At 40.5% G+C, this 12205-nt stretch overlaps 1 protein-coding gene across 10 annotated transcripts in view; it reads right to left on the bottom strand.

The window, feature by feature from the left end:
* The window catches only part of ubr4 (ubiquitin protein ligase E3 component n-recognin 4), a 58665-nt gene that overhangs the window by 26684 nt on the left and 19776 nt on the right, over nt 1-12205 (bottom strand). For 6 of the 10 annotated variants that reach the window (XM_017487026.2, XM_017487028.2, XM_017487029.2 and 3 more), the window contains 27 exons: nt 12198-12205; nt 11420-11807; nt 11163-11226; nt 10868-11059; nt 10700-10770; nt 10411-10603; nt 9080-9313; nt 6659-6829; nt 6345-6527; nt 5954-6112; nt 5714-5866; nt 5361-5588; nt 5093-5250; nt 4790-4961; nt 4502-4703; nt 3847-4010; nt 3535-3751; nt 3211-3427; nt 2792-2824; nt 2385-2448; nt 2148-2282; nt 1864-2038; nt 1587-1718; nt 1369-1490; nt 1135-1246; nt 481-611; nt 142-319 (listed from right to left, as the gene is read on the bottom strand). The exon at nt 12198-12205 is cut by the window's right edge and continues 93 nt beyond it. In XM_017487026.2, the coding sequence (XP_017342515.1) occupies nt 142-319; nt 481-611; nt 1135-1246; nt 1369-1490; nt 1587-1718; nt 1864-2038; nt 2148-2282; nt 2385-2448; nt 2792-2824; nt 3211-3427; nt 3535-3751; nt 3847-4010; nt 4502-4703; nt 4790-4961; nt 5093-5250; nt 5361-5588; nt 5714-5866; nt 5954-6112; nt 6345-6527; nt 6659-6829; nt 9080-9313; nt 10411-10603; nt 10700-10770; nt 10868-11059; nt 11163-11226; nt 11420-11807; nt 12198-12205 (4256 nt within the window). The remainder of the gene's footprint in view (nt 1-141; nt 320-480; nt 612-1134; nt 1247-1368; nt 1491-1586; nt 1719-1863; nt 2039-2147; nt 2283-2384; nt 2449-2791; nt 2825-3210; nt 3428-3534; nt 3752-3846; nt 4011-4501; nt 4704-4789; nt 4962-5092; nt 5251-5360; nt 5589-5713; nt 5867-5953; nt 6113-6344; nt 6528-6658; nt 6830-9079; nt 9314-10410; nt 10604-10699; nt 10771-10867; nt 11060-11162; nt 11227-11419; nt 11808-12197) is intronic. The other 4 variants (XM_017487030.2, XM_017487034.2, XM_017487032.2 and 1 more) reach the window with 3 other exon arrangements.

Raw genomic sequence — 12205 nt, 5'->3', positions numbered from 1 at the left:
ATATTGCAATTTTTCCACCTTTTTTGATAAGACCAACTTCAGTAAAACACAGAAATATCATCTCCCACATACACCAGGATAGGAGAATTCCTGTACTCCTAAACCAGTCTGTTGGAACAATTGTAAGTTTCAGATTTTAACCTTGCTGATCCTGTTGAAGACTGAGAGCTATGGCTAGCTCAACCATGGTCTCATCATCAGCATCAGGAGGGATGTCCAGCATTGGAGGAAAGCCCTCGGCCCCGGCCAGCAAAGCCTCTAGAGGGGACGGGTTCCCATTGTTCACGTTCTCTGCGGTCTCCAAAACCATGGACTCGGACTGCACAGCACAGATGAAACGAGAGAGAAGAAAAAGGAGAAAGAAAAAAAATAATAAGTAGAGCATTACATAATAAATGCCTTTTACATAATTATATTAACGACATTAATAATGCAACTAGACTAAGAACCCAAGAGGGCCGATATTTGGGCAAAACTCACCACCATCTCAAAATCGCCGTGATCCACCTCACTTTGTTCTTGGCTCTCCTGCCTGCCGCTGTCTCCTCCAGTCATACCAGAGGGCTGCATTTTGTCATCAGCATCATCATCATCTTCATCATCTTTATCACCTGAGAGATTAGAAGGTAATTTATCCATGTTCAAATGTTGTTACACTATAAGGCACGGAGATTAAGAATGTTCATGTCCCTGTTCTGTGATTTTAGCAGATGAGACACTGGGAATGAAGTCATCACATTAGAAAACAAGTAGTACTTGATACCAACATCGTCAACCGAAATTCCTCCACTACCAACTATCTAAAACTAATCAAGTTGTTCAGAGTTTAATTACAAATATGTTTGCCTTAAAATATACCTTAAATAGAAAGAAAGCTATTGATGAACAAAAACTAATCAGACATTTCCAAAATCTAATTTAATCTAATCTGCTGGTTACAATGATGACGCCATATAAATCCTAAATCCTACAATCATTCAACCACCCAGAAGAAGAATACTACTAGTGAAGACAAATACAAAAAGGGAACGCTGATGACAAAGGCAGCACGTTTTGAGTCTATTACATCCTCTTTGTATATTCGGGTTTTATGCAAATTTTGGAGGTTAAAAAAATTCCTATTATAGCACTTACCCATGGGTGTGTTGGAGCGTGGTGGAGAGGGCAGGGTCACATGCCTACGTTTATTCCTGGGTCGCAGTACTCTTATCAGTGCCTGTTTACAGGCGAAGCTCACAGAGGTGTCCTGAAATGATTGTAAATATTAGTTACCTACAGAATGCTCAGATTATAGATGGAGCAATTTAACATGTTTCAGGTAACAAAATATGTAAAGTGCAACAGCATCAAACCAAATCTAGACCTTACAGGGCAGAGCAGCATCTGCATGTAGATTTTAGAGGCCACATTAATGTAGTCCAGCTCACAAGTGCAATAGCCATGAATGATGTCCACGAGTGCATTTACTGTGGCTTCAATATGGGTTAGTCCTCAAAAAGGCCAAGAGAGAAAAGAAAAGTTATATCGCGCAGTCTCTGTAAATATGAACTAAATACGGTCTTGAATACTGAGATGCATCTATTTACCAGGCAAGCAGGCTGGAGCAAGGAAGGCATTCTTGGGTTTGAGAGCATGGAGCTTCCAGAAGTTATTAACAAGTTGCATAATGAAACTACAGCCTTCAGTGTCTGCTTGCCTCAGTCCATCCTCACTCAGATCTGAGACGATGAGAGTTAATGCAGCACAAAAGAACAGGAAAACAACAGGATATTTGCAGGAGCAATATTAAGATATACCTGTAGTGTTCTACATTTAGAACACTACTATTGTAATACAATTTTAATAACATTTGTTGTTGTGTACCAGATTCTGGATGAGGCATTTTGCACTCTGTGAAATGCACCAGGTTGTTGGGTCTCATGATGGCGATGGAGCGGGCAGTTATCACAAGCCGCTGGAATACTTCAGGGTCCAAATCCTTGCTTTCCTTACTGCAGCTATTTAAACACTGGACTGCATTACTAAGCAGAGACTGATCCTGCAAACAGGAGACTCCACAATTAAACAGCAACTTGTACTCATTATGTGATTAATAAGGAAACAGGAGATGCCTTGATTATCTACAGGTGGGTAACTTGGGTCAGTACCTTGTGGTTATGGTAGGCTGTGCGGCTAGTGTGCAGACTGGCCAGAAGGCCTTTGGTCTGCTGCTGGACTCCAGCAGGAGTCGGCATGGACAATAGAAGAGTGGCTAACTCCAGAGCTGGGGCTTTATTTTTCTCCTAAATAAGTGAAAAAAAAATGTAAACATTAATTTCGTAATTCTTTTTGCAAATTCCTTATTAGTTCTTAAAGTGCCAACAAGGGTACCAAATTTTACTCACCTTCTCACTGGCTGAACCAATTGCATAGCAGCTCTCTACAGCTTCAAGAGAGCTAACCACCAACCTAAGGGGAAAAAACAAAACGAAACAAAAAAAAACAGGTGGTCAGAGTAAAGTGACCTAAAAAAAAAAAAAAAGCTTTAAAACCACCCAATTCAAAGCAAATAACTAACTAACAATCAAACATGTCTAGCACATCACTGCACCAAAAATACACCCAGCTAAAAGCACATAATAAAGTAAGCAATATTATGAGATGTCATGAAAGTGAAAATTGCTTGCATTTTTTTCCTTAGCCATAGCAAGTTTAGCATAGCAAGAACTGCTTTGTTTTTGCCTTGTATGTGCTGACACACACTCACACGCACACCATGCAAACAAGCAGAAAAAAAGGGCGGTTTACTAACCGGTCCAATGTTGATAAGGACTCAGTTTCACAACTTTATTTTATTGTTTTTGGGAGCAAAGAAAAAGAAATATGTGTGAGGATCACAGAAAGAAACAAGTAAAAAAATGATCTGTATGTAACAGAAGACATGTAAAGCATGCAAAGCACAAGTCATTATGAAGGTAGCCATGCACTGGGCACACCACACACTCCTCCACGCCACATCTCCCTGCCCTCCTTCTTGCGTCGTATTAAAGCAAATTTAGGCAAAATATATTAACATGAAGACAAGACAATTTACATATAGAGAAATGAAATTAAAGGAAAAAAAATAAAGAATTTTAGATTCAGGTTCATAGCTGTGTAGGCTGTACTGAGGTACTGATTATGATTTGAATTAGGGGTAAGCAGCAGAGGTCACGAGCAGGTTAGCCTCACCTCTCCAGTACTGTACCGCTGGTGGAAGTGGGTGTGGTTATATCATTGTCTCCAGTGCCATTGCCTTGGTTCAAGTTGGGGCTGCACACGTTGTTGACTGAGGCAGAAGGGAAGTCCTCAGGGGGTTCATCAGGCCACCCAAACTGCTCTTTGGTTTTGCCGTAGATCTTAATGGAATCTAGCATTGTTACTCCTGTAGGGTCTACAGATGCACCAACTGTGAAGGTCAGACACAAATTGGGAGGGGGAGAAGGGACATCAAATAATGCAGGTTGACATCGCAGTCCTCCAGTACCACAGAATACAGTGCAGAAAAGCGTTTACTGAAAATGGAGAGCTTCTTGTCAGCCTGTAGGGCCTCTTCCCGCGTGAAGGGCAGATCGAACCAGCGGGAGCGAGTCAAGTTCATCTGCATCGTGCGGCCGAAGATCTCGATGTACGATGGAGCTCTTTCTATGGCCTGAGTACCAACCTGTACCCTCATACCAGTCATCACCATAGAGCTGTTATTGTTGACCACCTCCACTGTAAATCCACCAGGCTGAGGAAAAACACACTAGCTTTGTAAACATGCTAACAGTAATGCAGCATCATTATAAATTCTTTATTCATTTATTTACTTGTTTGTTTGTTTACCTTGGTGTTGGCCACATACATCCCAGAGGAGTTGAGGCGGTGTTTGATCTGCTGCCCGTTATAGACTTGCAGCAAGTCATTGCCTCCAAACTCCACTTCTGTGAGCTGCTGATTGTGTTCGAAGAAATCCACAGGAAATGTCACCTGGCTGGATGTGCGTGTAGCTGCAAGCGTGACAAAGTCCAAGATTTAACATAGTTGGGAAAAGAAGGAGTTGAACTTATTTCTTTCCCCACTATTAATGAACAATTATGTTTGTATGAACTAATGTTTTAGGGCTGAACAATTAACCTTAACAGGATCACAATTTTCGGCTTCCCCCAATTAAACTACATCAGCTACAGTACAGATGAACTTTGCTAAAGTTAGCTAATTTACTAAAAGTAAGATTTTTTTTTCTAAATTGGGGCATTAAATTTTAAAGACATTTTAAAGTACAGTCAGTTAATGTGACTGGGGTGCAATCTTACAAATACACACTTGTATAACGTACAGAGAAAAGTGCTTACAGATGTGTGTTAAAACCATTTTATTTCTAAATTGGCTGAATAATAAGGATAAATAAATAATAAGGTTTAAATAATGATCAGTTTAGACATTACTATGGTTAAAAATATTTAAGGCTACGGTAAGCTGTACTGTGGCGTGAACTCACTAGCTGCAGCAGCTTTGCGTTTCCGGACAGGCTTCATGATACTGATGACACCACTGGGCTGCAGAGATGGCTGGAGCCAGTAGGATGTGTTCTCGACATTGGCCATGTATATGCGGAGGCTGCCGTCCTCACACAGCAGGATCATGGTAGTACGCTGCTGCTCGTTACTGGCTGTGTGACGAATGGCCACCATGTCCTGGATCTGTGCAGCACAGAATAAGCCTTCAGAATCATCACAAACAAATCATCAAACACACATTTACTGCCATGCTGAGACCGAGGACAAACCTTGGCTTTGGCAGGTAAAGTTTTGATTTCCTGGATTAGGAAGGTGTCTGGCTTCACCATGATGACCAACGGGATCCCTGTGGTCTGCTGCACACAGCAAACTAGCCCTGGGTGGTTCATTACCTCAGACCACTGACACAGAGCTGGAGAGGTTTTACTTCCTCCATTTGACCTTTATTTAAGAAAAAAAAAACGACCGTATTTTACACGAAAGAAAAAATGTTAAGATGGCTCGAATACTGTAAGAAATTTCTTGACAGTTAAAACATCATATCTAGAAAGATACTAAGGAAAGTGGCATACGCTTTAACGTTTATGGTGAATAGTCTTTGTGTGTCCATGTTGCTGCGGTTGACTGTGGCAGCAAAGGACTTGCCCTGACTGTAACTGAAGAACAGCATCTGCAGCACGTGGGAGTAGTATACAGACACGCCTCCTCCTGCCACCTGTCCGTTGCTGTCCTGTGAGGCAAACCAACACGACAAACCCTTAACGCTTTCCTCTAACTACAAGCATGCAACTACGCTTAGGAATCTGTATCTCTGTGTATACAAAGTAAAGGCTGAATCACCTTTAAGTCTTCGTGGCTGATCTCCAACACATTGGTAACATAGAAAGGCCCGTGCTGAGCGCTGCTGGTTTCATCCATCACCTGAGTGTACATGTAACCAGCTGAAGACATAATAACAATTATGTTTTTGCCCTCTTCACTGAACAGGAATGTGGCGTCTCTGATCTTTGAGCTTGGAAGTAGGAAGTAATACATGGGGCTCAGGGCATCCACAGATAAATCGTAGATCTGGAAAGAAAGGATTAACTATCAGTTATAAAACCTTCAAAAGCATGCAGCATTTGTCTGAAATACTCTGATTATAACTAGTAACCCCTCAAGACTGAAGTATCAATATCAGGAGAATGGTTCACCTTAACAAAGTCAGCTGTGATTATAGCTAGTTCTGTCTGAGATCCAGGCAGCCAGATGGCCTTGATTATGAAGTTTCCAGTTGCCAGCTGAGGGTGCAGTACCAAATGATCTGACACAGAGCCTGTACTGCTGAACGTGAGCACATGACAGTCCTAGAAATTGGAGACACGCATGTAGTTTAGCCATTTTACAGATGTAAAGAGTTCCAATTAACATATATATTTTCAGACTTGCATTACCTTGAGGCCACACACAGCCAGGTAGTCTTCATTACATGGGTTTCCAGTCAGGCTGAGGACCGTGAAAGGCACAGGTGCTGAGGCCAGACGCGTCAGAGTCAGTTTCCTCTTACTGGAGTCAGCCTGCTTCAGGAGGGCCGACAGCTGCAAGACTGTAATCTTTGAGGGAAAAAAAATTACAGTCGTAAACGTTACACTTACAGCTTGATGAAAACATTTCACAGCTGTAAACAAGGATTTACATAATACAATTGAAACATTTAAACAGCTGAAGGATTTCTATAGATGGTTATAATAAATGTATGTGCATCAATGATTTTTTTCTTCCTCCATCAACTGATCAGTCACAAAGAAGTTCAATTGAGAGCCAAGGCATCATCAGTGAACTTACCTTGCCCTTCTCGTGGCTGACAGCAAGGTGCTGTCTGCGTCCATGGGGAGAAGACAGCACACACATAGCCACACGACGCAGAACGTGAGCACTGATGAGCTGCCTAATGGTCTGGCCCTGATCACCACTATAGTTCATCCTTACATTCTCAAATGCACCCTCCTGAGAGCCCAGAGTGGGAACCTGGACAAGCCACAAACACACAAAACAACTCCTCTTATATACAGACAGTAGTGTTTGTACTGAAAAACAGTCAAGAAATTCAAGTCTGTAACATTCAGACTCCTTGATGGTGCTTAGGACGTTGTTTGTACCATGAGCTGGTCAGTCATCTCTACAGTCTTATCCTGGGTATGCAGTTCATTGAGAGCATGCTGAGCACGGCTGCTGCTGCCCACAGCCGAGTCCTGCTGGAAATTGGTCTGGATGGCATCCATTAGGAAGCTCAGCAGGTCCAGCACTAGGGTAGCTGTTGACGAAGTTGCCTGAGATACACAAAAGAGGAATAGGCAAATGGTTCAAACACTTAAAATAAATAAATAAAAATACACCAATGCCAAATACTAGACGAAAATAAGCATATTTTATTTATAAGTATAATACAAAGAACACCACTAAGTCATCTCAAAATTCCAGTGATGCAGCATTTCTCAAAACAAAAAAAGTGCATAGCGTTGCCATAGTAAGAGACCGGGGGGGAGGGGAAAAAGGAAGAAAAAAAAAAAAGAAAAAAAAGATTTCTCCCCGCTTTATGATTGCCTCTCGCATTACATTTTTTTTGTTCTTAGTACTGCACTTACAATAAAGTTTTTATTTATTAGAATGGACTTAGGGTTAGGGGTGTAACAGCACCTATAGCACAGGGTATCTGCAGGTATCAGCACTATAAAAATTTATACTTTTTAATACAATAAAGACATTTCCAAAATATTTTAAGACCTGCACATCACTTCAATCATGCTACACGATACAACAGCTATAATAGATTGTGTTCATGCATATACATATTTTCCTGGGTTTAAGTAAACTATAGCAGGGTAAACTTCTATGGAGGTAGAAGAGAGACTGTAGCAAATATCCTTTTTGTATTACCATTTGCTCCAACAGTGAACGACAAAAATCCAGTATTTCCTTCCCATGACTTTCCAAGAGAGGGAAAAAAAATATTAGATGGCTAATGGCAGTCAGAAGAGAAAAAGATTTAGACCATCACTCGCTCAGCAGCTGTATTAGTAACCCCCTCGCAGCAGTGTTTACTAAGTTTACTTGAAATTTAATGCCAGGGTAATATAACAAGTAGTGTTCTAAATGCACAGAAATTTTTGTAAAGAAGAAAAAAAATCAAATGAAAAAAAGAAACTTTGCTAGTTTATAATATTACTCTTGCACTGAACAATACTTACCGGTAATACATTTTTATTTGTCGGTACAAACATTAATACATTTGACTTAACTGCCTTTTATGCGTTAGACCTTGAGGCTTTTATTTTGTTGGAAAACCGCAGGAATACCTCCTTTTAGCTGGCAACAGTTTTTTTGGGGTTTTTTTTAGATTCACTTCTCATTACCAATCAGGTGAAATGCTGTAAACCTCTGCCTACATGCAGGTTATAAGCGACTCAAAGTCACAGCACACACAGAAATTAAGTTATTGTGAACGGAGCCACACACACTCCGAGTGCAACACAGTCACACAGCTTTACCATCTCAAACAGCAACAAGCGAAAATAAAATCCATCTATGGTGTCGGTTCGGTTGCATTTTTAAGACCTTTGAAACGTGAATTTAAGACATCTTAATGCCTTAATTAAGACCTTATTTTTATATTAAGGAACTTAAGATATTTTAAGACTTTTTAAGGACCAGCAGACACTCTGATAGCAAATCATGCAAACGGTGGTTCTTTTAAATAAAGGATGTGTATGTTTATGTTATATATATAAATATATATATAAAATATAATATATATATATAAAATATTATATATATATATATATATATATATATATATATATATATATATATATATATATATATATATATATATATATATATATATATATATAAAAAACATAGTTTGTATTACTTGCTATAGGTGGCACAGTTACTATTTTGCAAGACTTGGTGAATGCTCCTTTCTCGACAGAGTAAATTATGGGGACCTTGTCTTTCATGACATGAAATACCTCTGCAACTGAAAAGTCAACTTGGGGTATTCTCCTCAAATCTGAGCTCCTTCTCCATTTACGGAGTGACGTCAAATCATTTTACATAAACTTGTTCATCTGAATTTTCAATCCTGGACCAATTCCGTATCTCTGAAGTGATATTAGAACCTTTTGCTACAAGCTCAGTCCTCGGCTAAGTGGTACCTGTCCATCTTGGTGTTTATGTGCACAGTGTTTGAAGATAGTGCAGACTGTAGAAGGCTGTCATCAAGTTAAGAAGGCTGTGTTTTTCCTTCAAATTGGTTTAAACTTTAAAATAGCATTTAGAGATGTTATAATTTACAGGTGCATCTCAAATTTTTAATATTGTATTGTAATTTGTTTTTACCATAAATAAATTTTAGAACTGGAAATCTTTATATTTAAAAAAGATAAATAAAAAAGGATGCACCATTTTGCTATTAATAAGCATCTAGAATTCAACTTAATCCACTTGAAGCAACAAGATATTTCACCCCCCCAGACCCACCACTAAGTAACAGGATCCCACGTAGCAACCACTCTTACCACTTGGGCTAGAAGGTCCTCTCTGCAGCCTTCAATGTTTTTGCACACACTGCTTTTCTTGGGCTTCTCTTCATCGCTGCTCCTGCCATCACAGATGGTGACTTTGCCTTTGTCGGCGGGTGAGGCACTCTGATGCCGGATGGCACTTTCGGGCATTCGTAACTCGCTCTGGAAAGCTGAGGACTCCTTCATAGTAGAGCTCATTCCACTGCTGGGGCTTCTCTTCACCAGAGCCTGGGCAACAAACACATGTGGAACAAAGTTCAAACATGCATTTAAAACACTTTATACAGTTATTTCTGTTCATGTTAAATGGGGTACCATGGAGTACAAGAGGACTTAACAGACCAAGCTTGATTTTTAACAGGACATGTCAGAGGTAATTAGACATTCTGATTAGTTTTGCATGCTTTGGAATGCCGTTAAGGCCTGGATTATAATTGGCGCGTGGCTTTGTGCGCACGTACAGAAGCAGCAGCAACGCGAACGGTATTGCTCACATGCTCATCTGCGTACGTTACAGAAGCAGATTATTTAAAATGGTCAATAAAAAGTGACATCCACTAGATGACACGAGAGTTAAAACATCCAGAATCCTGTCAGGTTTCTAAGTAAAGCTGTAAAACTTTGAGCATGCATTCACACACAGCTATGTTAAACTCCCTGACGAGCGGTTTCTCAGTCATCATGACTTTCATTATCTGCGTCTCAAATCGAAAATCATCACCTTATATTCCCAAAGTATTTAATAATCTAGAAGATCCAGAAAATTGTTCTGCAAGAGAAACCTTTAATTGGGTTTGAAATCTAGATGTGAGGTTTCTAAAAATGTAAACACCAACCATTATAGGTAAAATGGTTAGGTGTCAGTACTCGATACCTTTAGAAGCATACGCAAGAATGTGATTTCAGACGATACTACTTTGCGGACACGGTGTTGTATGATGCCACTGTGTATGCTGACATTGTACCACACGGACACGTAGCATCGATTTCTCAGAGCGTACAGCAGTGACGCTCCAAACGGACACAGGACACGTGTGTGTTTAAAAGCAAGTATAATCCAGTCTTAAAGGGACATGCAGGAGAGATGTAATGGTTTAATGTTAACATGTCCACAGCTAAGAATATTTAAATATCTAGGGAAATGTATTGTACGGCTAAAATGATAGTTTATTGAATCACCAATTAAATGTATAACTAAGTTAACATGAAGGAAATATGAGGATTCATGAAAACGATATTGAAAATCCTGATGGGCTGAAAGAAAAAAAATTAAATGGGATGAGCTCATGACTTTCAATGATAACTGATTTGCAAGCCAAAGTTACCGCTGTTGTTCTTTTCCCATGATGACTTGAAGTATTCGGTCTCACCTGGCAGCTGCCATCCTCCTTGGCCCCGCAGTCACAGAAGAAAGAGCCGTATTTGGCATAGGAGATCTCATGGTCTTTGTGACAGACCTTGGCACACACTGTACACACACCTACCCCATCCACCATCTTACAGGTGTGACAATGATACCTGTATAGGGAAAGGAGAGTATTAAGGCCAGTGCTGCAGTTTTAAATCAGTGGGGGGGGGTTACATATAGTAGATGGCTAGTTCTTCCGTCATTACCAGTGCTGGTTCATGAACTCCTTCTGTGTAATGGTAAAGGTACAAAGCTTATTGCAAAGAGAATCCTCATCCTAGGAAACAAAACAAAAACCCAAACAGAAGCAAGAATTAGGCTTCTAATACCAAGACGTCCAATTCATAGACCCTGACAGCAGACAATTTCCTGACCGAGTCCTCAGCCTGAGAGTCTTCCTCCTCCACAGCCAGTTCCTCCACCCAGTCTGAGTCCACCTCAATGGCTTTCTCCTCTCCCTCCATCAACATCTGGGATGAGCCCTGACCACTGCTCTGCCTTAGTGCATTCATCACATCTGCCAGATATGAGATTATGTGGCATGCACACTCCAACATGCTGGCGTGCTGCAAAAATTACAGCAGAGTTCAGACAACTTCCCAACAAGGAGTCCTTAAAACTTCATACAAACTACTATTGTTATTAAATATTACAATCTATTATGCTTACTTTTCCTTGTGAAACATTGGCAGTAACTTTCTCCACAACGTTCTTCTGAAATAAATATTTTTTACTGAAAGAAAAAAAAAATCATGTTAATTCAATTGGAGTGTCCACGCACATTCAAGAACGTCTGGGACTAAAGTGGGAAAAAAAAAACACTTTTTGGGGGTATATAGAGAAATCGAGAGTATTTGGTGAAATTATGAGAAATCTTAAAGGAGAGGAAAGCTGAGGGGGAGTTGTGATCCTTTTTTATGACTCACCATCTACTGAGCCAGTCGATAGCAGCCCTGTGCAACTGTAAATGTCCTGCACCCTGGCCAGCACTGGCCAACGTGGCCATAATAACCATGAGTTCGGGAAAGCCGGCTCCGTCTCCGCTTGCCAGCATCTCTGTGGCCATGGGGATGAGGGTACTGAGCAGCACAGTGCACACGCCCTCACCCACCTGGCTGTTGTCTCGCACAATGTAAGAAGTGAGGAGTTGCAGCAGCTGCCGGTTCTCCTGCACGGTGTCCAGCTGGTCTGAATCTTTGGGTGGTGAGGCGGTCATGCGAGTGAGCCAGGCCTGCAGCCTCACTGGCTCCACACAGGCCAGCTGTGCCAGAGAACCACACAGGCTAAGCAAGCTAGGGTTGGGACTCTTCTCCGCTACACAGAACATATGCAAAGGAAATACATTAGATTATATTGGACAGTACACTAGTGGTCAAATGTTTGGAGTGACTTGATTGAAATGTTTCTCATGATCTTAAAAATCTTTTGATCTGAAGGTGTATGATTAAATGTTTGAAATTGGTGTTGTAGACAAAAATATAAATTGTGAATACATCTCTGAAACTTCTAGGCAAAAAGAGCATCTGCTTTGAAGATGCTAAAATATTAAATTATTTTGATTTATTTTGGATTTTTTATCACAGCATAATTCCCATAGTTCCCAATTTGGGGGGGGGATAAAAATAAAGAATGGGTGCGTCTAAACTTTTGACTGGTAGTGTATGTGGCCTAGAGATCAGTCTTCTACTGTTTGGAGTGACTCACTTAGCTGA

This window comes from Ictalurus punctatus, chromosome 15 (genome assembly GCF_001660625.3).
Source record: "Ictalurus punctatus breed USDA103 chromosome 15, Coco_2.0, whole genome shotgun sequence".
Lineage (NCBI taxonomy): Eukaryota > Metazoa > Chordata > Actinopteri > Siluriformes > Ictaluridae > Ictalurus > Ictalurus punctatus.
Note: the sequence above shows the minus strand (reverse complement) of the source record. Positions and strands in the feature narration are given on the sequence as shown.